The sequence below is a fragment of the Schistocerca piceifrons genome, chromosome 11, assembly GCF_021461385.2.
Source record: "Schistocerca piceifrons isolate TAMUIC-IGC-003096 chromosome 11, iqSchPice1.1, whole genome shotgun sequence".
Lineage (NCBI taxonomy): Eukaryota > Metazoa > Arthropoda > Insecta > Orthoptera > Acrididae > Schistocerca > Schistocerca piceifrons.
The window spans coordinates 64,322,414-64,349,520 of NC_060148.1; the positions used below are offsets into that span (position 1 = coordinate 64,322,414).

General features: G+C 41.0%; 2 protein-coding genes across 4 annotated transcripts in view; one reads left to right on the forward strand and one right to left on the reverse strand.

Moving 5' to 3' along the window:
• The window catches only part of LOC124720139 (transmembrane protein 98-like), a 77,133-nt gene extending 65,161 nt beyond the window's left edge, over positions 1–11,972 (reverse strand). The window contains exons 1-3 of one of the 3 annotated variants that reach the window (XM_047245441.1): positions 11,898–11,972; positions 11,551–11,617; positions 4,526–4,699 (exon numbers count right to left, since the gene is read on the reverse strand). In XM_047245441.1, coding sequence (XP_047101397.1) covers positions 4,526–4,699; positions 11,551–11,576 — 200 coding nt within the window. In that variant the 5' untranslated portion in view covers positions 11,577–11,617; positions 11,898–11,972. The other 2 variants (XM_047245439.1, XM_047245440.1) reach the window with 2 other exon arrangements.
• Positions 11,973–12,052: 80 nt separating this feature from the next.
• The window catches only part of LOC124719697 (exosome component 10), a 152,367-nt gene continuing 137,312 nt past the window's right edge, over positions 12,053–27,107 (forward strand). The window contains exon 1 of the mRNA XM_047244904.1: positions 12,053–12,273. Coding sequence (XP_047100860.1) covers positions 12,130–12,273 — 144 coding nt within the window. The 5' untranslated portion in view covers positions 12,053–12,129. The remainder of the gene's footprint in view (positions 12,274–27,107) is intronic.

Below are 27,107 nucleotides of genomic sequence, written 5' to 3' on the forward strand. Positions count from 1 at the left end.
ACTTTAATAGTAGAGTACACCTCTTAATGAGCAGATTATGGCACCATTTCTACTTTTTAAAGTTTATCAATAAGCGCAAAATATTGAAAACCAAATTTTTGTTGCTCCTGAAAGCTGTTCGATAGGCAACCTGCAAGTGGTACCAGGTTGCTTAGTACTACAGATATCTGTCTTATTATTTGCTTAAGATACTCCATGGACAGTGTGCAGCATTTGGAGCTTATCAGCAGGTGTATCCGCATCACTGCAGGTACTGCATGGAGCTACCAATGCTGTATGGAGTCTCAGAGCACACTGTCAAGGTGAATTTTCCAAAAAACTGAAACCTGTACACCCATCACGATGGGACCATATAATGGTTACATTCAAAGGTAATCACCACACGGATTTATACAGTTATCCCACTCGGAGATGAGTCGATCAATTCTTGTTTTGTACGCGATCGCCCACACAGATTTATCTGGCATCTAAGAGGGGCAGTAAAATGAAAATTGAACACCCGCCAGAAAGGGAACACGGAACGTCTCCTTTCAAAAGTAATCACCACATGTATTAACACATTTATCCCACTGGGGGACAAGATGATCCACTCCTGTTTTGTAGAATGCCATCAGCCACTGATGGATCAAAAACCGCACCCGCTCTTGCACTTCCTCATCCGACAAGTGATGTCCATGTATGTCCTTCCTTAGAAAGCTGAAGATGTGAAAATCACACAGTGAAAATTACACACTGTATGGAGGATGCTGCAGTGCTTCCCAACCAAATCTCAGAAGCAAGCCTTCATCGGACTGGCAGTGTGAAGTCGCTCATTTTTGTGCAACAGGACTATTCCGTAAAACAGCAATTCGACAGCCAAAGGGAAAACGACGAAGCCAATAGTGGAAACATTCCGCGTCTCCCCTGCCAAACAAATTCAAAGCCGCACACACAAGTTCCGATAAAGTCACAATTATATTCTTCCACTGCAGGGATCCTCTGCTTGTCGAGTTCCTCGAACGTGGAACCACAGTCAATGTGTAACTCTACGAAGACACTTTGCAGAAACTGCGGCGCACCATAAAGTCAAAACATCCGGGAATGACTACCACATCCCAGATAAAGCATGGACCTTTCACCATTTTCACAGCTTGGCAACCTGAAGAAAAATGCGTGGACGTCAATTTCAGTCGAAAAAGGCAGTGCAAGAGTTGGAGCAGTTGCAGATCCAACAGTGAACGATTGCAGTCTACAAAACAAGAATTGATCATCTCCTATCAGAGTGAGGTAACTGTATAAATCTGTGTGGTGATTACCTTCGAATGTAACCATTACATGGTCCCATCTCGGTGGGTGTATAGTTTTCAGTTTTTTGAAACATTCTTCCAGGAAACAGTGACGTATTAGTATTGCAATTATTTCGTAAACACAGTCATAGTCACATATATAAATTGTTACTTTTCAATTGTGGATCACTGGTTTCGATCTACTAAAGAGATCATCACCAGACCTTCATTCTTCGGTGGTAGTAGGAATCCCAGATGTGGAATGTAAGGCTGACGATGATCTCTTTAGTAGATCAAAACCTGTCATCCAGAAAAAAAAGGAACAACTTATACGAGTCCAGTCTGTGTTTACTAAACAATTTTCAGGTTTCATCTGGCTGCCCTTTTGGTATCCACTGAATATACATGTACGTAATCAAGAATATCAGGTTTCAGATAGATTATATAATGGTAAGACTGAGATTTAGGAACCAGGTTTTAAATTGTAAGACATTTCCAGGGGCAGATGTGGACTCTGACCACAATCTATTGGTTATGAACTGTAGATTAAAACTGAAGAAACTGCAAAAAGGTGGGAATTTAAGGAGATGGGACCTGGGTAAACTGAAAGAAGCAGAGATTGTACAGAGTTTCAGGGAGAGCATAAGGGAACAATTGACAGGAATGGGGGAAAGAAATACAGTAGAAAAAGAATGGGTAGCTCTGAGGGATGAGGTAGTGCAGGCAGCAGAGGATCAAGTAGGTAAAAAGATGAAGACTAGTAGAAATCCTTGGATAACAGAAGATATATTGAATTTAACTGATGAAAGGAGAAAATATAGAAATGCAGTAAATGAAGCAGGCAAAAAGGAATACAAACATCTCAAAAATGAGATCGACAGGAAGTGTAAAATGGCTAAGCAAGGATGGCTACAGGATAAATGTAAGGATGTAGAGGCTTATCTCACTAGGGGTACGATAGATACTGCCTACAGGAAAATTAAAGAGACCTTTGGAGAAAAGAGAATCACTTGTATGAATATCAAGAGCTCAGTTCTAAGCAAACCAAGTTCCAAGCAAAGAAGGGAAAGCAGAAAGGTGGAGGGAGTATATAGAGGGTCTATACAAGGGCGATCTACTTGAGGACAATATTATGGAAATGGAAGAGGATGTAGATGAAGATGAAATGGGAGATACGATACTGCGTGAAGAGTTTGACAGAGCACTGAAAGACCTGAGTCGAAACAAGGCCCCCGGAGTAAACAATATTCCATTGGAACTACTGATGGTCGTGGGAGAGCCAGTCCTGACAAAACTCTACCATCTGGTGAGCAAGATATATGAGACAGGTGAAATACCCTCAGACTTCAAGAAGAATATAATAATTCCAATCCCAAAGAAAGCAGGTGTTGACAAATGTGAAAATTACCGAACTATCAGTTTAATAAGTCACAGCTGCAAAATACTAACGCGAATTCTTTACAGATGAATGGAAAAACTAGTAGAAACCAACCTCGGGGAAGATCAGTTTGGATTCCGTAGAAATATTGGAACACGTGAGGCAATACTGACCCTACGACTTATCTTAGAAGCTAGATTAAGGAAAGGCAAACCTACATTTCTAGCATTTTTAGACTTAGAGAAACCTATTGACAATGTTCACTGGAATACTCTCTTTCAAATTCTAAAGGTGGCAGGGATAGAATACAGGGAGCGAAAGGCTATTTACAATTTGTACAGAAACCAGAGGGCAGTTATAAGAGTCGGGGGACATGAAAGGGAAGCAGTGGTTGGGAAGGGAGTGAGACAGGGTTGTAGCCTCTCCCCGATGTTATTCAATCTGTATATTGAGCAAGCAGTTAAGGAAACAAAAGAAAAATTCGGAGTAGGTATTAAAATCCATGCAGAAGAAATAAAAACTTTGAGGTTCACCGATGACATTGTACTTCTGTCAGAGACAGCAAAGGACTTGGAAGAGCAGTTGAACAGAATGGACAGTGTCTTGAAAGGAGGATACAAGATGAACATCAACAAAAGCAAAACGAGGATAATGGAATGTAGTCAAATTAAGTCGGGTGATGCTGAGGGAATTAGATTAGGAAATGAGACACTTGAAGTAGTGAAGGAGTTTTGCTATTTGGGGAGCAAAATAACTGACGATGGTCGAAGTAGAGAAGATATAAAATGTAGCATGGCAATGGCAAGGAAAGCATTTCTGAAGAAGAAAAATTTGTTAGCACTGAGTATAGATTTAAATGTCAGGAAGTCATTTCTGAAAGTATTTGTATGGAGTGTAGCCACGTATGGAAGTGAAACGTGGACGATAAATAGTTTAGACAAGAAGAGAACAGAAGCTTTTGAAATGTGGTGCTACAGAAGAATGCTGAAGATTAGATGAGTAGATCACATAACTAATGAGGAGGTATTGAATAGGATTGGGGAGAAGAGAAGTCTGTGGCACAACTTGACTAGAAGAAGGAATCGGTTGGTAGGACACGTTCTGAGGTATCAAGGGAGCACCAATTTAGTATTGGAGGGCAGCGTGGAGGGTAAAAATCGTAGAGGGAGACCAAGAGATGAATACACTAAGCAGATTCAGAAGGATGTAGGTTGCAGTAGGTACTGGGAGATAAAGAAGCTTGTACAGGATAGAGTAGCATGGAGAGCTGCATCAAACCAGAATGAGATTTTCACTCTGCAGCGGAGTGTGCGCTGATATGAAACTTCCTGGCAGATTAAAACTGTGTGCCCGACCGAGACTCAAACTCGGGACCTTTGCCTTTCGCAGGCAAGTGCTCTACCATCTGAGCTACCTAAGCACGACTCACACCCGGTACTCACAGCTTTACTTCTGCCAGTACCTCGTCTCCTACCTTCCAAACTTTCTTTCAGGAGTCTTAGTTCTGCAAGGTTCGCAGGAGAGCTTCTGTAAAGTTTGGAAGGTAGGAGACGAGGTACTGGCAGAAGTAAAGCTGTGAGTACCGGGTGTGAGTCGTGCTTCGGTAGCTCAGATGGTAGAGCACTTGCCCGCGAAAGGCAAAGGTCCCGAGTTCGAGCCTCGGTTGGGCACACAGTTTTAATCTGCCAGGAAGTTTCATATCTGCATCAAACCAGTCTCAGGACTGAAGACCACAACAACACAATCAAGAATATAATAAGACTTCATTGTTACCTGAAAGAAGCACAAAAAGTTTGTAATAGAAGACACTTATGTACAATTTTATAAAGAACCTATAGAAAGAAGTTGTGTTCCCGCCACGCAAACCCTCTCGACTGCTCACCCGGCACTGAGCTTGTCGAGGTAGCGCGTGTGGTGGCGGCGCCAGACGACGACCAACACGACGAGTGCGCCCAGGAAGACGGCGGCGAGGGCGCCGATGGCGATGGCCACTGCCGTCTCCATCCGCTCCAGGCCCACCGGCCGCGCCGGGGGCTCGTACAGGGCCTCCATCTCACTGCACGGTGTAGAATGGTCGTGTACAAATCCAAATAAACAGCACATTACGTGTATGTTTCTGTTCTACAGTTACAAGACAAATGACCTACCATGAAACAAACTATATATTGTCATCTCAGTCTTCAGGTGAACATAATTACCCCAACAGCCTAGCTCGAAAGGAGATATTCTGGGCCATCCCATTCAATACTGGTACTGCTGATCCCTCCGAAAAACAGCTCAGGTGTACCCCACTTGTCACTCTGTAGTATCTTGGTCTCAAGTATATTAGTCAGGTATGAATATAATAGAAAGAAACATTCCACATGGGAAACATATATTAAAAATGCTGTGACTTACCAAACGGGAAAGCGATGGTAGATAGACGCAATAAAAAATACACACACACACACACACACACACACACACACACACACACACACACACACACACACACACACACACACACACACAAAAATATCAAGCTTTTGCAACCCACGGTTGATTCATCAGGAGAGAGGGAAGGAGAGGGAAAGACGAAAGGATGTCCGCACATATACAGACACAAGCAGACATTTGTAAAGGCAAAGAGTTTGTAAAGGCAAAGAGTTTGTAAAGGCAAAGAGTTTGTAAAGGCAAAGAGTTTGTAAAGGCAAAGAGTTTGTAAAGGCAAAGAGTTTGTAAAGGCAAAGAGTTTGTAAAGGCAAAGAGTTTGTAAAGGCAAAGAGTTTGTAAAGGCAAAGAGTTTGTCGTGCGAGTGTATACCTGTTCCCTTTTCCCCCTAAGGTAAGTCTTTCCACTTTCGGGATTGGAATGACTCATTACTCTCTCCCTTAAAACCCACATCCTTTCGTCTTTCCCTCTCCTTCCCTCTTTCCTGATGAAGCAACTGTGGGGTTGCGAAAGCTTGATATTTGTGTGTGTGTGTGTGTGTGTGTGTGTGTGTGTGTGTTTAATTGTGTCTGTCTACCAGCGCTTTCCCATTTGGTAAGTCACAGCATTTTTAATGTATTAATCAGGTAGTTAGACAAGGCAATGACATCCTAAATTGTGCCCTGAAATGAAATCCATTCTGTCCAACATTTTGCCCACGACAGCTAGAGCTTTTCGTTGCCCTCCCAATTTCTGCAATAACGTTGTCAGACAGACCCTATGCTGCTCCTGCACTCAACTGCTTACCCTATGCCTCACACCCCTGTGTCTGTCCCCAATGTAAGACTTGCCCTATGCACCCTCCTACTGCCAACTTTACTAACCATATAACTGGCAAAACACGTGCAGTCAAAAGAAGAGCCACCTCTGAATGACATGTCATATATCAGCCATTATGTAAAACTGTACGGCCTTTTACATCGGCGTGACTACCACCAAGTCATCAGATCGGATGAATGGGCACAAGCAGAGGGTATTTCTTTAATTGTATGGCTAAGGCCCTCCGTCGGGCAGGTCATTCACCGGGTGCCGGTCTTTCAGCTTGACACCACTTCGGTGACCTGCAGTCAATGAGGATGATAGGATGATGATGATGACAGCACAACACGCAGTCCCTAGGCGCAGAAAATTGCCCGACCCAGCCAGGAATCGAACCTGGGCGCCGAGGATTGACTATCTGTCACGCTGACCATTCAGTTACTGCGGGCGGACAACGAGCAGATGGTGTACGCTGGTAACACCCAATATCCTGTTGCAGAGCATGCTCTACAACATAACAGCCATGACCTTGGTGTCTGTTTCACCACATGTGCCATCTACATTCTTCCCCCAGACACCAGTTTCTGAGAACTCTGCAGGTGGGAACTTGCACTCCACCATTTCCTTGACCCTCGCCATCCAACTTGCCTTAATTTACCTTAATTTCTTTGGTCTACTATTCCTTCACAGAAACTATTCCTTTCTTCACTTCCTTTTAATTTTCTATACCTTTCATTTACTGACTTCTGTATTAACCTATCATCCACCTTTAGGCTCTCACGTTTTCAAATTTCATCCACTGCAGTCATCAACAATTGGTCCTTTCTTCTCATCCCATCTGGTAAGTCTTTCCTGACCTGGGCTTCTGGGCGACTTTTGCAAACGCTGTTCCTTTTCCTAAACATCAACAGTCCTTTTCCTTTCCCACATCTTCCTTCCCCTTCAATCCATCTGTCAGAAGAAGGAGCCACTGGCCCTAAAAGCTTGCAAACTTTAATACCTTTATACTTGTGTTCTCCTGCTGCCACTTGGTGAGTAGATTCTTATTTATCCAATTATATTATATTTTCAAAAATCGAATATTTCATTGATATAAAACAAGCTATCAGTTGATCTATTTTGGTCCACAATTACTCGATGTACAAAGTCTGGCAAAAAGTAACCACATTAGGGGTACGACATTAATTTTTACTTCTTCACAAATTTTACATTATCCCCTCCAAAGCATCCATGCCATGATCGTTGGACTGCTCCATGCGAGTTTTCCATTGCTCAAAGCAATTTCTGATTTCTGAAAGCATGTTCATAGCCAAATGGCACGTACGTTGTAGTTGGCTTCTCCCACCCAACACCAGTGCCTCGGAACTGCGGTGATGGGAACTTGCACTCCAACACATCCTTTCACCACACCATCCCCCTGGACTGAACCTACGTTAATCAACCTCACTCCCATTTACTATTCAGTCTTCTCCATTTTCCCTCTCCTCTTTAGCCATTCACACATCTTTTCATCCTACATAATTGTGTTTATCTTTATACTATATACCTCTTTACTTCTGTATGCATCCTCTTTGGTTTGAAGCTGGCACAGTAGTTAATAGTAGAATATCTTTGGCTTCCCTCTGACAACCATGCCTCCATCCTTGCTACCCTCCCTGTTTACCTTTCCCTCTTGCTTCATAACCTGGGTTGTGAGCAACTGAATCCACTTTCCCTTCTTCCCTTTTTTCCCCGCTCTCCTCCCTGATGAAGGAACAAAGTTCCGAAAGCTAAGGATGTAAATTTTCTGTTCTGTTTTGTGTATCTATCGGCTGTGCTGAGCTGAGATAAGTACTGGCCAGCCCCTCTATCTCTTTGTTAGTATTTGTTTCACATCTTTATATGAGATTTTCCTTTAATCATTTGCATAACATTATCATTGTCATCTATTACACAGGTTGTTCATTGTAAGCGAAGACACTGAAATATTTCAAAAACTACAAATTGGATCAAAAAAATTTATAATTACAATTTGTTTGTCCCTGAGGGGAACATCGAATGATACCACACCCAACACCACCCCGGTCCTCCAGACCCTGTGCATCGGAGGCAACTTTGAAATCTTTGTTGGGAACCCCCATTTTTTTATTGCAGAGTGTGATTCTACCAAAAAAACTACATGTTTCGCCTGAAGCATTTTCTCCGTTTCACTAAAGATCACGCTGCAGTTGGAGGAATAGAAATGGGCACACAATCATAATTTACGACATCTATTCAATGGTCCTTGAATATCCAATGCCACGTGGGACCACACATCCATGCTGGGAGGCTAGGACAGGCCAGTATTTCGTAACTTCTAATTGGAAAGCCCCATTCGCAACGTTGTATTCCTCCAACATATCAAACAGGGGACTACCCCCACGTGTCATCGTGGTCATGGATCGACACGAACGCGACTCTACTTTTCCAAATCGAGTAAGTGTTTAATCGTAGCACTGCCAACTTCAATACACTTAGTGATCCACTTTTCAAATGACTGTACACGAGACAGAAGCATATCTGCAGGAATGTCAGAAGAGATGTTTCTGATGTGGTCAGTCCAGTCTTCATGGCCTGTTGGCTCCTGCTGGTACACTTTATCTTCTAAATAACCCCAAAGAAAGAAATTCAGTGACCTAGCAACCTGTCGATTGACCGATCAGTGTAAACACGGTCTAATACCTCCCATGCTTCAATTGCATATGTGCTGGGTAACCATCGTGCTGAAACCAATTACACTGTTGAACATAAAATGCATCATCCTGCTGTAGTAACAATATTTCCTGTTCTAAAAATGTTCAGTATTTGCGTCCATTCAAACTGCCATCAATAAAATATGGAGCAATGAGTTTGCGCCCCATGATGACACACCATGTGTTAACCGATCAAGGACGTCGTGGTCAACTTGTCGTAACCAGTGGGGATGTTATGCCAGTCAACACTACCGTGGTTTATGAATGCAGACTCATCGGGAAATAGTAGCTTGGCAAAGAACATGGGGATTGTTTGCGTTTGTTGATGAGCCTATTCACAAAACACTACTTGGTTATGGAAATCAATGCCATGAAGTTCTTGATGCAGTGAAATGGCTCTGAGCACTATGGGACTTAACATCTGAGGTCATCAGTCCCCTTGATGCAGTGACATGTGGTACGGATGATACTTATTATATGATACTTATGATGATTCTGCATTGTGACAATAGTACCCAAGGATACACAGGAATCGTGGTGTAATGTAATTGCTGGGCGCTTATTCGTGGTCTGTGGTGCACTGCAGCAAGTACAGATATTTTGTTATGTTCTGCTGTAACACATTTGCTTCGTTTACTTTTGGCAGTCTGTACACTGACATCAGACAAAGGCATTCACAACCTTGTAAAAGAACAAATGAGAGCTACCTTTCTCTGGAAAACGATCTGCATACAAGGCACCAGCACCCTCAACATTTCTCTTACATTCTTCATACAACAGGATCATTTCAAATTTTCCTTCTGTGATTGCAACATTCATTGTCTATTTACATGTCTGTTCACCAAATGATAGGTGGGTGTGCAGGCAATTAACACTGTGCAAGTATTATTGTATTTAGAGCCACTATCCGTTCTACATCTGCATGATACATGAGCTCTGCTTGCAGCATACTGTCTGTTGTTATACATTGTAGTTCGTTACATGGCCATGGTGGTGCATCGACTACTCTCCTGCTCAATATGTCTGAGGAATAAAATGTTGTGTATGGGATTTCCAATTAGAAGTTGCGAAATACTAGCCTGTCCTACCCTCGCAGCATGGAGATGGGCTCCCATGTGCCATTGGATACTCAAGGGCCACTGAGTAGCACGTTGTAAATTATGATTGTGTACCCATTTCTATTCCTCTGATTACAGTGCCATCTGTGGCAAAATGAAGAAAATGTTTCAGACAAATGTATGGAGATTTTGCCACAGAGTTGTAATTTGCAATAAAAACTGCGGGTTTCCAATGAAGATTCCAAAGTTACCTCCGCACCACCCATCCACAGGTTGGGGTGGCAGGTCGAGTTCGGTATCATTGGATGCACCCTTCTGAGACAAACAAATTGGAATTATAACCTTTTATTCCATCTGATTTGTAGTTTTCGAGCCTGTATACAGCGTGTTCATCAGTGAATGGTACAGTTTTGAAAATTAATAATGTATCAACTCATTACTTCACACTGGCCAATCTTATAGCATAAGTAGCGGCAACTGCAAAAGCTTTTAATGTGCTACCTGCTGTTCACCTTTCATGTCTACGTAGGCATAGGGGCTGATGTTCAACATCCGCCTTAGTCCTACCTGGTGTGGGTCCCACACAACTGAGCAATATTCTAGGATGGGCTGCACAAGTGATATGAAAGCAGTTTTCTTTGTAGACTGACTGCATTTCCCCAGTATTCTACCTGTAGACCAAAGTCTGCATCTGCTTTACCTACAACTGTGCCTATGTGACCCCAGTATATCACAGAATTTCTTAGGATATTGTTTTGTATTCCAATGTCATAGTTTGGTTGTATCCCAAGGTAGATGTTAATGTTGAAATGTCACTGTTTTGTTGTGAGTTGGCAAAGCCAACTAATGCAACTGGCAGAAAACTGCCTCTTGTGGTGGACTGGTCTGTAGCATAGTCCGACAATCGCTTTGAAAACTTTGTGGGGTATTTTCAAAATGTCTCGATTTCCAATGATGATGTTGCACAGGAACCTACGAGTACGGTTTCAATTTTACAGAATATTTTGCTTTATAATGAAACATTCTGCACTATATGTTCCATTACGCCGCCATGTAGTTTTGAGCACATCACAACATTTATCGAGCATTGTTTTCCGAGTGGTTCCACCATCTTGTCTGATCATTTTTCATATTCACTTTCCATCATGCCCCACACAAACAGTTACCAACTACAGCACACAGTTGAAAAGCCACTGACACCAAAAGTACATTTTTGCCCTAAAGTTAATTTGAATTGTAACTAGGCCTATCACCCTGATAATGATAATGGACACAGGTTACAGGTAAGTAACATTCTGCTACAAATTATATCAGTATTTTCAAACTATGGAAAATTCTGGGTGGAATACAACAATATTGTGAAAAGACAATATAGTGGAGATACTGAGTCGTATTAGTTTCAGATATCATTAAGCAAGAGTCAAATGAAAGCAGCAATACACAAAATTTAGTACTCAGACAAATTCTGCTGCACAAACAATATTTCAAACAAAGCGATGTGGTAATTACAAAAATGTTTCACCAGTGGCTGGAGCAATACAGGAAACACCCCAGTATTCTTCTGGGATATAGACCTTGCAAATGTAAGTCTGGATAAAAAGGTCATCCACAATTTGAATCTGTCGCTGTCACAATTTCATTCTAGTTTTGAGTGACTACATTGCCATTTACTCGATGTACTAGAATATTTTTCGGTTATAAAGAATGGGAAAAAGTTACCAGAATGTATAAATACTAATTTAAAATATATTCCTTGCAATTTGTTCGAACTGCATGGTATTCTCAAGGCACAAGGCAAAAATTATCATAACAACTACTGCAAACGGTGCTGGAAACATAATGAATTTTAGTTTGCTACAGGATATTTGTAAACATGTCAAATGAAAAATGACAATCTCAATGAAAATTACCTTGGCACTTGTGAGTTGTTGAACATCTATTTGTGGCATTCAGGTCCGTGCAAAATGCCGTAGTTGTCTGTAAGATCAGTACAAACACACGCACTGTAACTACTGTCACCAATGTCACACACTTGCTGGGTAGTGTCAGAAGTGGACATCTAATAACAACGACAAAGAGTCGTAAATCAGATAGGTGGGAGGTTTGCGCTAGACAATAGTCAGCCGTATATTTCAGCAAGGTACACTCCTGCAGTACAAATCTGAGGAGTTGAATTTTACAAATCAGTTACACGTCCTTCACTTAGAGTCAAACGAAATTAAAAGTAATGAAAGATATGAGTGGAAATGATAATTACCGTGTGTCCTTCGAAGAACTTTGTTTAGATTTTGTTTTGCTACGAACTTACATTTTTCTCGTTTTCCTTTCGTTTTACAGTGGTGCCAACGTAAGCTGATTGACTGGAACCTCGGCTATGCAGTGGTAAACTCGGTAGTTGGTAAACATGGTTACATTACGGCAGACGGCCAGTATTTGCAGGAAGACGTGTTGAGGATTGTTGATAGTTCTTGGTGTTGTTCTTTGCTGTGATGGAAAACAAGAAGAAACGTGTGGTTGCTCCCTCCGTGAAAGAGAATGGCGTTGAAGAAATTTCCATGGAAAATGAGGTATCCACAAATACAAACGCGCCGGATATCTTGCCTGGATTTAAAACGATGGACGAGTTTTTACAGGTTAGTAATCGTATCTTCAAGAATTAATTTGCTATTCATGTCAGCCAAATTACATGATCAGTTTATTTGTATTTTAACGACAAAATTGTGTGGACAATGTCATTTAACTGAGAATTGATTTAATAAACGATGTATGTCAGTTTTGTGGCAAAGTAATTTTTGTAACGTATCTACCCAAATTTTTGCCCTTGTTGCCGTACTAGTTGTTATTGATCGATCTCTCTGTGTGCATATGGTACTACTTAATAGTAATACCGGTAATTATGGTATGCCTATTCATTGTTGATGCGGAAGCATCCCCAATGAAACTGAAAATGCGCCGGAAACCAGCATTGCAGATGGATAAATCCATCAAAAATCATAGAGAATAAATCAGTACTAATAACGTCCAACATGAACAACAAATGTCAACGTAACGAATCTTGCTATATGATCTGCAGCAGTTATTGAATGTTTCAATTAAACTCAGATCTTGGGAAAAACAATTCTTACTGCGAGAATATTAGGAGTCATATATTATACATTCTAGTCAGTACTCATGAAGCATTTGCTCAACTACAATTTTGTATGATAGTAATTTGTTCTGATTAATGTGATAAGCTCAGATTCTCTCTGGCATTAGAAGTCGATCTGAGGAGGATCGAGGAAGTTATCTTGTTCTCGTTACAGAGGCAGTTACAGAACCAGTATCCACACCTCCATCATATGTTTTATTGTTTGTTTTTTTTGTCACACCTTTTATCAAAATGATACTCCATTTTCAATGTAATCTTGCATTGTCTGATAACAATAATCTAATCTCCTCAGTCAGTTTATTGTACACTTTTATTCCTTGGTAGCAAATGTTGATTTGAGTTTTATATTCTTTCTTGCAAAATGTATGTTCAGTCATGATCTTGTTCCATGGTCACAGGTAGAGCACTACATACGAATATACCATACACCATGTCATGTACCGTATGTGCTACAATCATTTCTTGTCTTTTTATATTGACATGACTGCCAACCAGCGGTCTGTCGGAGTGAATGGCCACTGCGGAACTATTCCCTAGAGCAAAGTGGACCACCCAGTGGCATAACATGCAGCTGAACATAACATGCTTGATTTGAGTGGCTGCTTCACGGCCTGGACCATCTGCATCCTTCCCTCCACCATCAACTTTTCTAATCACACAAATGGGAGTTACCGTTAGAGCACATCCTCCACTCCCAAAATCATCCTGCTCTCAACCTATTATAACCTGTCAGAGGTAGAAGTAACTTTGGGTGTGCCGCAGGGAAGTGTGTTGGGACCCTCGCTGTTTATGTTGTAGAGAATATTAATAGTACTGACAGGCTTTGCAGGTCCTCTGCATAAAGAATATAATTAATAATAATTAATGGTGACTGAGTTATAATACAGTTTAATTAACACACTATAAATCGGGTGACAGATGAAATGCAGTCAGTCTACAAAGAAAACTGCTTTCATATCACTTGTGCAGCCCATCCAGAATTTGATGATGAGGTTATCTATAATGAATTACCATCTGGAAGAATCTGCACAAATATTCAGTCAGATCTTAAGATTTCCGCATGGTGCAGAGATTGCCAACTTGCTCTAAATGTTCAGAAATGTAAAATTTTGCACTTAACAATACAAAAAAACTGTAGTATCCTATTACTGTAATATCAATGAGTCACTGTTGAAATTGCCCAAATACCTGGGTGTAATGCTTTGTAGGGATATGAAATGGAATGATCACATAGGTTCAGTCATGGGTAAAGCAGATGGTAGACTGGGGGGGGGGGGGGGTTTGGACTGTTTTTGGGGGAGGTGACCAAACAGCAAGGCCATTGATCTCATCGGATTAGGGAAGGACGGGGAAGGAAGTCGGCTGTGCCCTTTCAGAGGAACCATCCCGGCATTAGCCTGGATCAGTTTAGGGACATCGGGATGGCCAGATGCGGGATTGAACTGTCGTCCTCCCGAATCCGAGTCCAGTTGGTAGACTTGGTTTTGTTGGTAGAATACTGAGGGAAATGCAGTTGGTCTGCAAAAGAGATTGCTTATAAATCACTCATGCGAACAGTTGTAGAACAGTGCTCAAGCGTGTTGTTCCCATACCAGATAAGACTAACAGGGGGTATTGAATGTATACAGAGGAGGACAGTACAAATGATCACAGGTCTGTTTAATTCATGGGAGAGTGTCACAGAGATACTGAAGGAACTGAACTGGCAGGCTCGTGAAGAGAGACGGGCCCAAGACAGTCTATTAAAAAAATTTCAAGAGCCAGTTTTAAATGATTACTGTAGGAAATGCTACAACCCTCTACGTATCGCTCACACAGGGATCATGAGGATAACATTAGAATAATTACTGCACACACAAAGGCATTCAAACAGTCATTCTTCCCATGCTCCAAACGTGAATGGACCACTAAGAAATGGTAATAACTGGTACAATGGGATGTACCCTCTGCCATGAACCTCATGGTAGTTGCAAAGTACAGATGTAGATATAGATGTTATACACATGTCAACCTTATTTTTGGATCATGTGAATTTTATTTCAGTTGACATATTTATTAGCAACAAGTATAGAATTGTGTTTTGTCTTCAAATTCATTACTTGTCTAGAATAAATCGGTTCACTTTCTTTGCACTGTTTTGTAAATATCTTTTGCCAATGCAGCTATATATGTCCACTTATTTCTTCTTAGTCTGTTGATTTTCTGTCATTCTTCGCAACAATGTAATCTTCCACTTGTCAATCCTCAAAATCTTCATGCCATCTTTCCCTTTTTCCTTCTCACCAATTTTCCATGTCTGATCCCTGGGAGCCAAAATGAAGTGTTCTTGTCCCTATTCGGAAATACAAAAGTGTCTGATTCCACCCGTGTGCTTTGACCCATGATGTCACAAATATGGTGGAAACGACCATACACTACGACTCCAATATGGCGCCTATGACCTCATGACGTAAACATGACCACAAATATGAAAATACATTGAAAAACCAACACACACATGTTCCACAAGAAACCTAATGAAACTAAAGGGACAAGTGCAGGAAATTGTGGACAGGGTGAATATAAACAAATTTAGACACACACCACCATACCAAACCACACAAAACAACGAAAAAAGCCGACAACACAAAACTCCCCAGATTCCACTAAACACAATATCCTCTGGAATCAGACACTTCCCTTGACCTACATAGCTCAACAGCAGCTCCCGATCCCACAAATAACACTTCCCTTGACCTATATAGCTCAACAGCAATTCCCGATACCAGAACACTCACAGCCAGAACCACACGTTGGAATCAAACACTTCCCTTGACCTATATAGGTCAACAGAAACTACTGATACCAAATCATAAAACCCAAAACTACAATCACGTCCACAATCATCACTACCTCAAAAAAACACAACGAACCAACAAAATTGGAATCGAACTCGACCGGTTATCCTTACGACATCTCCACATACAGCTGTTCCTGGTCTGAGACACCAGAACTTTAGTAAGCCTCATTTCTTTACGACACACTGAACACTCACGACTTCACCCAAAAATCCGAATAGTTGAAGAAATTTTATTAGAGACAACATACTGTCCCCCATCATCGCTGACAACCAAAAACTGTTGATCTTGTCAGTCATATCCATACCTACCAAAGACATAAAAAAGCAATTTATCAAAATTCACACAAGATGAACAGAAAAAATTACGATAACATTGACATAAACAAAACTAAAATCGTTAACTCACTGAAAAATATTCCGCTGAAAGCACAGTCAGTACAGATACCACACACGTGCAATGCTACCACGCAAATGAGCCCCATACGCCACGTAACACGCTACCCATAAACACACCACTAGAAAGAACCGCCAACCTCAACAATACGCCACCTGTATACATGCCACACATGCAAACTAAGCCAAAAACATCACCTAACACACAACACACAAACACACAACCAGAGAGCACCACTGACCACATCAGAACGACACCTACAAACACGCCACTCTCACAAACTAAATTCCGCACTGTCATGACGTCACACACCACAACAGCCTTACGTCATGGGTCAAAGCCGACGGGTGGGATGGCGCGCTTCGGTCGACCCTCCCTCTTCTTATATGTTCGTAGCAGAGTCAGAACACCGACATTTCATCTGTCACCCGATTTATAGTGTGTTAATTAAACTGTATTATAACTCAGTCACCATTAATTATATTCTTTATGCAGAGGACCTGCAAAGCATTATCTCCATAGAACTGTAATTGGCCCTGCGTCCTTTGCAACTGTTATTGTTGGAGGGAAAAATGATATTTACTCTAATTGCGGAATGCATCATCATTTCATCATTGACTGTCTTGTATTTGTTTCAACTTCATAATTTGGAGTAGATACAACTTAGTCAAATATGACATCAGCCCAAAGACATGAGAAGAAGTAAGTGACATTTTATTTTAGAGCTTCCATTGATCATTACTGTTTTAATCCTTGGAAAGGGTGTCTGCTTCTCGACAGTCATGACACCACCCAGCCGTGACACCAAACATAAAAGGCCCTGCTAATAGCAGCTGACAACGTTCACTCGCCGTCACACCTTGCCAATTTCTCAAACTGCACATCTCTCTGTTCAACTCTGCATAAATGTGAAACAAAACAACTGCACACAACATGTGTTTCATGATTTAAGCACTACCTAATATTACTTTTACTCTTTTGTCATGATCATCTTTCCTTATCATAAATAGGGAGTAGGAAATGTCATTTGCCTGAACAGCATGTAACACTACACTACACACTGCTCATTTGAAACAGGTTTGCTAGGTTTAATGTATGCCACTGTTTCTATAAAGCCTCATTACTAAGTGCCATGGGCCAGGATTTTTGTAACTTGGATCCAATTTCTTGCTCATTTTCCATCATTTACCTTACCACAGATGCTGTATACTTTCGCTCAGTAAGGTAGAGGCACTAGTCTTTGGCAGTGCCCCAGTTTTTGAGACTTCTCAGTATTTGTTAAATGTTAATGAAAGTAAAACCATTGTCTTTGGTGTGGATATTGGAAAATTTTGTGCCTTACTATATGGCAACCTTGTAGATTAGCAGCAGACGTACTCAGCTGTTTCAGAGGAAAAATAAATTGTGACATGATTGTTAATGTTCTGATAGTACATCTACATCCATACTCCGCAAGCCACCTGATGGTGTGTGGCGGAGGGTACTTTGAGTACCTCTATCGGTTCTCCCTTCTATTCCAGTCTCGTATTGTTCGTGGAAAGAAAGATTGTCGGTATGCCTCTGTGTGGGCTCTAATCTCTCTGATTTTATCCTCATGGTCTTTTCACGGGATATACGTAGGAGGGAGCAATATACTGCTTGACTCCTCGGTGAAGGTATGTTCTCGAAACTTCAACAAAAGCCCGTACCGAGCTACTGAGCGTCTCTCATGCAGAGTCTTCCACTGGAGTTTTAAATCGCTCCTAATACCTACTCCCAGATAATTCACAGAATTAACTGCTTCCAGTTGCTGACCTGCTATATTGTAGCTAAATGATAAAGGATCTTTCTTTCTATGTATTCGCAGCACATTACACTTGTCTACATTGAGATTCAATTGCCATTCCCTGCACCATGCGTCAATTCGTTGCAGATCCTCCTGCATTTCAGTACAATTTTCCATTGTTACAACCTCTCGATATACTACAGTATCATCCGCAAAAAGCCTCAGTGAACTTCCGATGTTATCCACAAGGTCGGTTATGTGTATTGTGAATAGCAACGGTCCTACGACACTTCCCTGCGGCACACCTGAAATCACTCTTACTTCAGAAGACTTCTCTCCATTGAGAATGACATCCTGCATTCTGTTGTCTAGGAACTCTTCAATCCCATCACACAATTGGTCTGATAGTCTGTACGCTCTTACTTTGTTCATTAAACGACTGTGGGGAACTGTATCGAACGCCTTGTGGAAGTTGAGAAACACGGCATCTACCTGGGAACCCGTGTCTGTGGCCCTCTGAGTCTCGTGGACGAATAGCGCGAGCTGGGTTTCACACGATTATCTTTTTCGAAACCCATGCTGATCCCTACAGAGTAGATTTCTAGTCTCCAGAAAAGTCATTATACTCGAACATAATACGTGTTCCAAAATTCTACAACTGATCGACGTTAGAGATATAGGTCTATAGTTCTGCGCATTTGTTGGACGTCCTTTCTTGAAAACGGGGATGACCTGTGCCCTTTTCCAATCCTTTGGAACACTAGCTCTTCTAGAGACCTACGGTACACCACTGCAAGAAGGGGGCAAGTGCCTTCGCGTACTCTGTGTAAAATCGAACTTGTATCCCATCAGGTCCAGTGGCCTTTCCTCTTTTGAGTGATTTTAATTGTTTCTCTATCCCTCTGTCGTCTATTTCGATATCTACCATTTTGTCATCTGTGCGACAATCTAGAGAAGGAACTACAGTGCAGTCTTCCTCTGTGAAACAGCTTTGGAAAAAGACATTTAGTATTTCGCCCTTTAGCCTGTAATCCTCTGTATCAGTACTGCTTTGGTCACAGAGTGTCTGGACATTTTGTTTTGATCCACCTACCACTTTGACATATGACCAAAATTTCTTAATATTTTCTGCCAAGTCAGTACACAGAACTTTACTTTCAAATTCCCTGAACGCCTCTTGCATAGCCCTCCTCAACTACATTTCGCTTCGCGTAATTTTTGTTTGTCTGCAAGGCTTTCGCTATGTTTATGTTTGCTGTGAAGTTCGCTTTGCTTCCGCAGCAGTTTTCTAACTAGGTTGTTGTACCACGGTGGCTCTTTTCCATCTCTTACAATCTTGCTTGGCACATACTCATCTAATGCATATTGTACGATGGTTTTGAACTTTGTCCACTGATCCTCAACACTATCTGTACTTCAGACAAAACTTTTGTGTTGAGCCGTCAAGTACTCTGAAATTTGCTTTTTGTTAAGACAGTTAGTAGAGACAAATGTTAAAGTAAAACTAGTCTTCAATGCATAATGTGCAACATTTTCGAATTAAATTTAGTAACAGTATTATGCTGGACTGGTCCATGATACTGTAGGAGGTAAAGCAGGTTGTTAAAAAAGATTAATCCCAGCTGTTAATGTTAAGGATGGGTGTACAAGACTGGCTCATTGTTTTCTGTGGCATTTCAGTCTTTAACGTTGTCTGTCAGTTACTAGTACCTTTTGTTATTTTTACATCAGTGTAAAGAATACGAGTGATAAAAATTTCTTATTTTACGGATTCCTCTCTTGGAATTTCGTGTTTGCAAATGTTGGTTCCAGCCTTTGACCTGGTGTCAGTCAGTGGAACAACTGACTGTCAATAACAGGAGCATTGAAAGATTACAATCCTGAGCAAATGACAAAAGCTTTGGAAGCTGTCCAGGCAGGCACCCTAATGGCTACGGCAACCAAAGAGCTTGGTGTGGCAAGTGTGACATTGCATTATAAAGTAAGAGAGCAAACGTCCCTATTGCATAACTTTGGTCCTTCTGTTATACTTACTGAGGATTGGGTAAATATTCTATTACGCTGGCTTTTGTCAACTGCAAATGTGCACTGTCCAGTAGCAAAGGAAGTATTGCTGGACAGTGAACAGCAAATAATAAGCAAAATCAAAGGAAAAAAGCACTTTACTGAAGTAAGACAAGGCAGTACGAGCTATATATCACTTATGAAAAGGCATCCAATTCTGTGTTACAGAATGGCACAAAACTTGGGAACTATGCACGAAAAGACCACTGAGCAACAAATATGTAACTCGTTTGTAGAAATAGAATGTCATTTGGGGGGAAAATTGGGAACAGCAAATGACACAAGTAGAGTTTCTAACTCAGATGAAACTGCACTTTTGTTTCTCACTGCCTAAAGGGGAAAAGTAGTCAGCTATAAGGGGAATGAATTTGTATACAATGCTGGCAATTCTGAGAAAGAAAATGTTACTGTACTTGTAACAACAGATTCTGCTGATAAGCTTGCTCCTCTGATGTGTGTGTGTGTGTGTGTGTGTGTGTGTGTGTGTGTGTGTTTTTTCCTAAAATCGTGTCCAGAAATGAGGTCCATTCTATCCAGCATTGTGTTCACCACACCTAGAATAGCTTTTTGTTGCCCTCCCAATCCTCGCAATATCCTTGTCAGGCCCTATACTCCTTTTGCACTCATCTGCCTGTGCTACGGCTCCTACCCTAGTGATCATCCCCACTGCAAGTCTTGCCAATTTCACCCAAGACAAGGCTGTAGCCTTTTGCCCCTACTCTTAAATCTGCACATTGAGGAAGCAATGATGGAAATAAAAGAAAGGTTCAGGAGTGGAATTAAAATACAAGGTGAAAGGATATCAACGATACGATTCGCTGATGACATTGCTATCCTGACTGAAAGTGAAGAAGAATTAAATGATCTGCTGAACGGAATGAACAGTCTAATGAGTACACAGTACGGTTAGAGAGTAAATCGGAGAAAGACGAAGGTAATGAGAAGTAGTAGAAATGAGAACAGCGAGAAACTTAACATCAGGACTGATAGTCACGAAGTCAGTGAAGTTAAGGAATTTTGCTACCTAGGCGGTAAAATAACAATGACGGACGGAGCAAGGAGGACATCAAAAGCAGACTCGCTATGGCAAAAAAAGCATTTCTGGCCAAGAGAAGTCTACTAATATCAAATACCGGCCTTAATTTGAGGAAGAAATTTCTGAGGATGTATGTCTGGAGTACAGCATTGTATGGTAGTGAAACATGGACTGTGGGAAAACCGGAACAGAAGAGAATCGAAGCATTTGAGATGTGGTGCTATAGATGAATGTTGAAAATTAGGTGGACTGATAAGGTAAGGAATGAGGAGGTTCTACGCAGAATCGGAGAGGAAAGGAATATGTGGAAAACACTGATAAGGAGAAGGGACAGGATGATAGGACATCTGCTAAGACATGAGGGAATGACTTCCATGGTACTAGAGGGAGCTGTAGAGGGCAAAAACTGTAGAGGAAGACAGAGATTGGAATACGTCAAGCAAATAATTGAGGACGTAGGTTGCAAGTGCTACTCTGAGATGAAGAGGTTAGCACAGGAAAGGAATTCGTGGTGGGCCACATCACCACATCAAACCGGTCAGTAAACTGATGGAAAAAGAAAAGAAGAAGAAAAAAAGAAAAACACCACCTGTACCAGCCCTATAACTGGGAAAACTTATACTGTCAAAGGGAGAGCCATCTGTGAAACAACACGTCATTTACCACCTGTTATGCAAACATTTTTCAGCATTTAGGATCGTCGTGACTACCACCAAGTTATCACTTAGGATGAATTGATATAGCCAGAGGGTGAATAGCGGCAGCACACAATATCCTGTTACAAGGTGTGCTCTACAGTATGACTGTCACGATCTCAGTGCCTGTTTCTCCACATGTGCCGTCTTGGTTCTTCCAGCACACACAAGTTTCTCATAACTCTGCAGCCACCCACCTGGCCTCGATTTACATTAATTTCTTTGCTCTCATAATTTATTGTCAATAACTACTAAGGGAAAGCAGAAAGGCGGAAGGAGTATATAGAGGGTCTATACAAGGGTGATGTACTTGAAGACAATATTATGGAAATGGAAGAGGGTGTAGATGAAGATGAAATGGGAGATATGATACTGCGTGAAGAGTTTGACAGAGCACTGAAAGACCAGAGTCGAAACAAAGCTCCCGGAATACACAACATTCCATTAGAACTACTGATAGCCTTGGGAGAGCCAGTCCTGACAAAACTCTACCATCTGGTGAGCAAGATGTACGAGACAGGTGAAATACCCTCAGACTTCAAGAAGAATGTAATAATTCCAATCCCAAAGAAAGCAGGTGTTGACAGATGTGAATATTACCGAAATATCAGTTTAATAAGTCACAGCTGCAAAATACTAACGCAAATTCTTTACAGACGAATGGAAAAACTGATAGAAGCCAACCTCGGGGAAGATCAGTTTGGATTCCGTAGAAATGTTGGAACACGTGAGGGAATACTGACCTTACGACTTATCTTAGAAGAAAGATTAAGGAAAGAGAAACCTACGTTTCTAGCATTTGTAGACTTAGAGAAAGCTTTTGACAACGTTGATTGGAATACTCTCTTTCAAATTCTGATGGTGGCAGGGGTAAAATGCAGGGAGCGAAAGGCTATTTACAATTTGTACAGAAAGCAGATGGCAGTTATAAGAGTCGAGGGGTATGAAAGGCAAGCAGTCGTTGGGAAGGGAGTGAGACACGGTTGTAGCCTCTCCCCGATGTTATTCAATCTGTATATTGAGCAAGCAATAAAGGAAACAAAAGAAAAGTCGGAGTGGGTATTAAAATCCATGGAGAAGAAATAAAAACTTTGAGGTTCGCTGATGACATTGTAATTCTTTCAGAGACAGCAAAGGACTTGGAAGAGCAGTTGAACGGAATGGACAGTGTCTTGAAAAGAGGGTATAAGATGATCATCAACAAAAGCAAATCTAGGATAATGGAATGTAGTCGAATTAAGTCGGGTGATGCTGAGGGTATTAGATTAGGAAATGAGACACTTAAAGTAGTAAAGGAGTTTTGCTATTTGGGGAGCAAAATAACTGATGATGGTCGAAGTAGAGAGGATATAAAATGTAGCCTGGCAATGGGAAGGGAAGCATTTCTGAAGAAGGAAAATTTGTTAACATCGAGTATAGATTTAAATGTCAGGAAGTCGTTTCTGAAAGTATTTGTATGGAGTGTAGCCATGTATGGAAGTGAAACTTGGACGATAAATAGTTTAGACAAGAAGAGAATAGAAGCTTTCGAAATGTGGTGCTACAGAAGAATGCTGAAGATTAGATGGGTAGATCACATAACTAATGAGGAGGTATTGAATAGAATTGGGGAGAAGAGGAGCTTGTAGCACAACTTGACTAGAAGAAGGGATCGGTTGGTAGGACATGTTCTGAGACATCGAGGGTCACCAATTTAGTATTGGAGGGCAGCGTGGAGGGTAAAAATCGTAGAGGTAGACCAAGAGATGAATACACTAAGCAGATTCAGAAGGATGTAGGCTGCAGTAGGCACTGGGAGATGAAGAAGCTTGCACAGGATAGAGTAGCATGGAGAGCTGCATCAAACCAGTCTCAGGAGTGAAGACCACAACAACAACAACAACAACAACTACTACTACTACTACTACTACTACTACTACTCCATTCTTGACTCTTGTTTAGTTTCCTGTATCTTGTATTTTCTGACCTATTTTCCCTCCTCCATTCTATACCACACTCAGTGCACTTAGCCATCCACTCTTATTAACTCGTGCACGATGTTTCAGTAGTAATCTCTGTCTTGTGTATTACTGTATTTTTCACCTTTAAGCTCTCATGTTTTCAGATCTCATCCTGTCTAGTCCCCAAGAGATCAGCCTTTCCATCTCATCCTGTCCAGTAAGTCTCCCCTGACTTGGCATTATGGGTGACTTTTCCAACCTCATTCCATTTCCTAGACCTCACCATTCCTTTTCCTTCACTCCTCTTTCTTCCCCTGCAACCCTTTTGCCAGAAGGGGAGTCACTGGCTCTGTACAATTGCAGCAATGTGTGGAGTTACAAATTTAAATCACAATCATGACTGCACTAACCATTATCCCCACCATCCCCTACATGTCCATCAATGAAAAACATGATAGACCATTGCTGCTAGTGTTCAGTTATCTGAGGCAGAAACACGTCTTCCAGGTACTCATAGAATCTGGGACAATGCATCCAACAACTTTCAGATTATCAATTCCCCAATGTTCTTCGTGTGCTGTTAGTTATTACACCAGGAATTATCTCCCTCAAGAACACGGGGGATTGGATGATAAGAAAAAGTTGTTGAATGTGTGGTCCCATTTTCTATGAGTACATGGCAAATGTGTTTTTACCTCAAATAACTGAACAAGAAATCGAATGTCGTCTCATGTTTTTCATTGATGAACATGTAGGGGAAAGGGAGGCATAATGTCATAGCAGCCATTTGAATTTGCTAGTATGTACAGTGTTGAAATTCTAATGAAATTGCATAAAGGCGCCACTCAAAACCCCCTCAGTCAGTCATTTGAAGGAGCCAAGATATTTCTCGTCTTGCAGTCATGTTTTGTTTCCTTTTGAGACCTTTTATCTAAGGTAACTTCACACTCCATGTATTTATTACAAATTTACATCACAAGTTAGGTTGTTGTAAAATAATTGTTATGAAAGAGTGGTGACAGCCACACATTCTCCTGTCGATGATTGCTTCATTGGACATCGTCACCAACTAACAACTATTTTTGTGGAATAGTGTGTAGGCAGGCACAATCCTCAGCCAGTGACTAATATACATACCCTGAATTGTTACATTTTTTCTGTCGTTTATGTGAACAAATATTAAATACTGACAATGAGAAGGTCTTTAGAGGGTTTCAGTCATTTTCACCTCAAAAACAAGAAAAATAAATTTATGACCATGTCCTGTTGTTGCACAGAATATTTTTGTGTGTGGGAGTTAAGGATTTGCGGTGCAGATCATTTCAACTGTCTGAGAGGAATAATGTTTCATATAACTTTAATAAGAATATCAAAATTGCTACAAAGGAGTGGGTTGTGTGTAGGTACATGGTGAAAGACCCCCGTGGATATGGTAAAGTTAAAATTTATGAAACAGCAATAATGACAGAAACAAAGACCAACCGTAAGTGTCGGCAAAGACATTAATTATGAATGCGCAGTAGCGAACAGACTAATGAACGAATATCATCATTCACTTTTCTTTGTACGTGGTTTTTGTTTCTCTCTATTGCTTGAAGTATGACTGCTACGAGTGTTTTGTGTTATAAGTGATTCTGAATAAGAGAAGACTAAGTATTTTTATTGAAGTGAAGTGGTGCTAAGTTGGGAGAATTCCCTTCATATTGAAAGGCAGTGGTGTCCTTGGAGTCAGCTGCCTGTGTCTACAATTGAAATGTATGAGAGGAAGTCCACAGTCCTATTTCGTCAGATTAACAGAAATATAAGAGCTTTTAGAAGGCGAAAATGTATAGTGATGGACACACACACACACACACACACACACACAGAGAGAGAGAGAGAGAGAGAGAGAGAGAGAGAGAGAGAGAGAGGCGATGCAAGGTAAAGTGATGAAGAATAGCACAATTTCGTACACGTAGAAGATTTACTAATAATTCAGTTGTACTATCCTTCAATTTTTTCCATTTTAATTATATCATTTTATTATTATTATATTATTATTATTATTATTATTATTGTTGTTATACAGTTGCTGTTTTCTGGAAAAGATTTCCAACATTGCAGTTGAGGTCAGGTGCCCAGGATATGAAGTGTGAACCCACAAATATGTTGCTGTTGACAAAGTTGAAAATGACTGTGTGAAAGCTGTGCCTAAATTTTTTTACTTTTTCTTGGTAGTAATAATGAAATTTTCATAAAAAAAGTAAATAGTATTTGTATTATGTAATAATTTTTTAATTCTCTGTATGTAAATTGTTCTGTAAATGAGTTCTTTTTCCCCCAGTACACTTCCTCAGAGTTAAAACTGGATTTTCTCAATTTGTTTAGACCTTTTGAGCTATCTGGCCACTATGCCCTTCCTGTTGGGCATGATGGCCACTCTGGCATTTTCCACATTTGTGCTGTTCCTGTATTTTGACACTCATTCAAGTTCTGTCCGTCAAACGGTAAAGTGCTTACTGCAGTTTTCTCTAACTGAGCACACATTTTCATACCATAGAATGATGTAGAATACTTTAAATCTCTGTTAACTTAACTGTCAATAAGTGATGTATATGAATGTCAATAGCTGGTACTGGTACACATGAAAATCTGGAATCTCAAGGACTTGTGCTGCCATCTTCTTCCTGGGTGGTGCAAGCAGTCATAGGTGAAAAGTTACTCTTAGATAGCTCTTGATTAGATTCTTCAGGAATGGCTTGAGAACGTTTTAGGAGAGACATAAACTTCTCGCAATACACAATTTTGATTCTTCCCTATGTGTTCAGTCTTCAGTGTGATACATTTTCTGCAATGGTGGAGGACTTGACAGAGGCTTTGACGGAGGCCTTGGATGCAGAAATTTGCATTTTGGCTGTTTGGGAACTGTTCCACCTCAAAAATTACTTTACCGTTGTTATGGAAATGCCTGCCGCACAATGGTTTCATTGTCTGAGGAAGGAGCGAGAAGTAAGTGAATCTCGTGTCAGGACAATAAGGGGGATGAGGCAGAATTAGACAGGCCAAAGCAGTAGTATGTGTGACCGTGTGGTGTGCAGATTGAAATGGGGTACAGTCACGGATGAGAAACACCCCCCTCACAGAGCTTCCATGCGAAGATAGGCAACATCAAGGTCAATGGGAGTCAAGGAGCGCCGTGGTCCCGTGGTTAGCGAGAGTAGCTACGGAACAAGAGGTCCTAGGTTCAAGTGTTCCCTCGAGTGAAAAGTTTAATTTTTTATTTTCAGTTTATGTGACAAACTCTTATGTTTTCATCACTTTTTTGGGAGTGATTATCACATCCACAAGAAAACCTAAATCGGGCAAGGTAGAAGAATCTTTTTACCCATTCGCCAAGAGTACAAGTTAGGTGAGTCGACAACATATTCCTGTCATGTGACGCACATGCCGTCACCAGTGTCGTATAGAATATATCAGACGTGTTTTCCTGTGGAGGAATCGGTTGACCTATGACCTTGCGATCAAATGTTTTCGGTTCCCATTGGAGAGGCATGTCCTTTCGTCTACTAATTGCACGGTTTTGCGTTGCAGTCGCAAAACACAGACA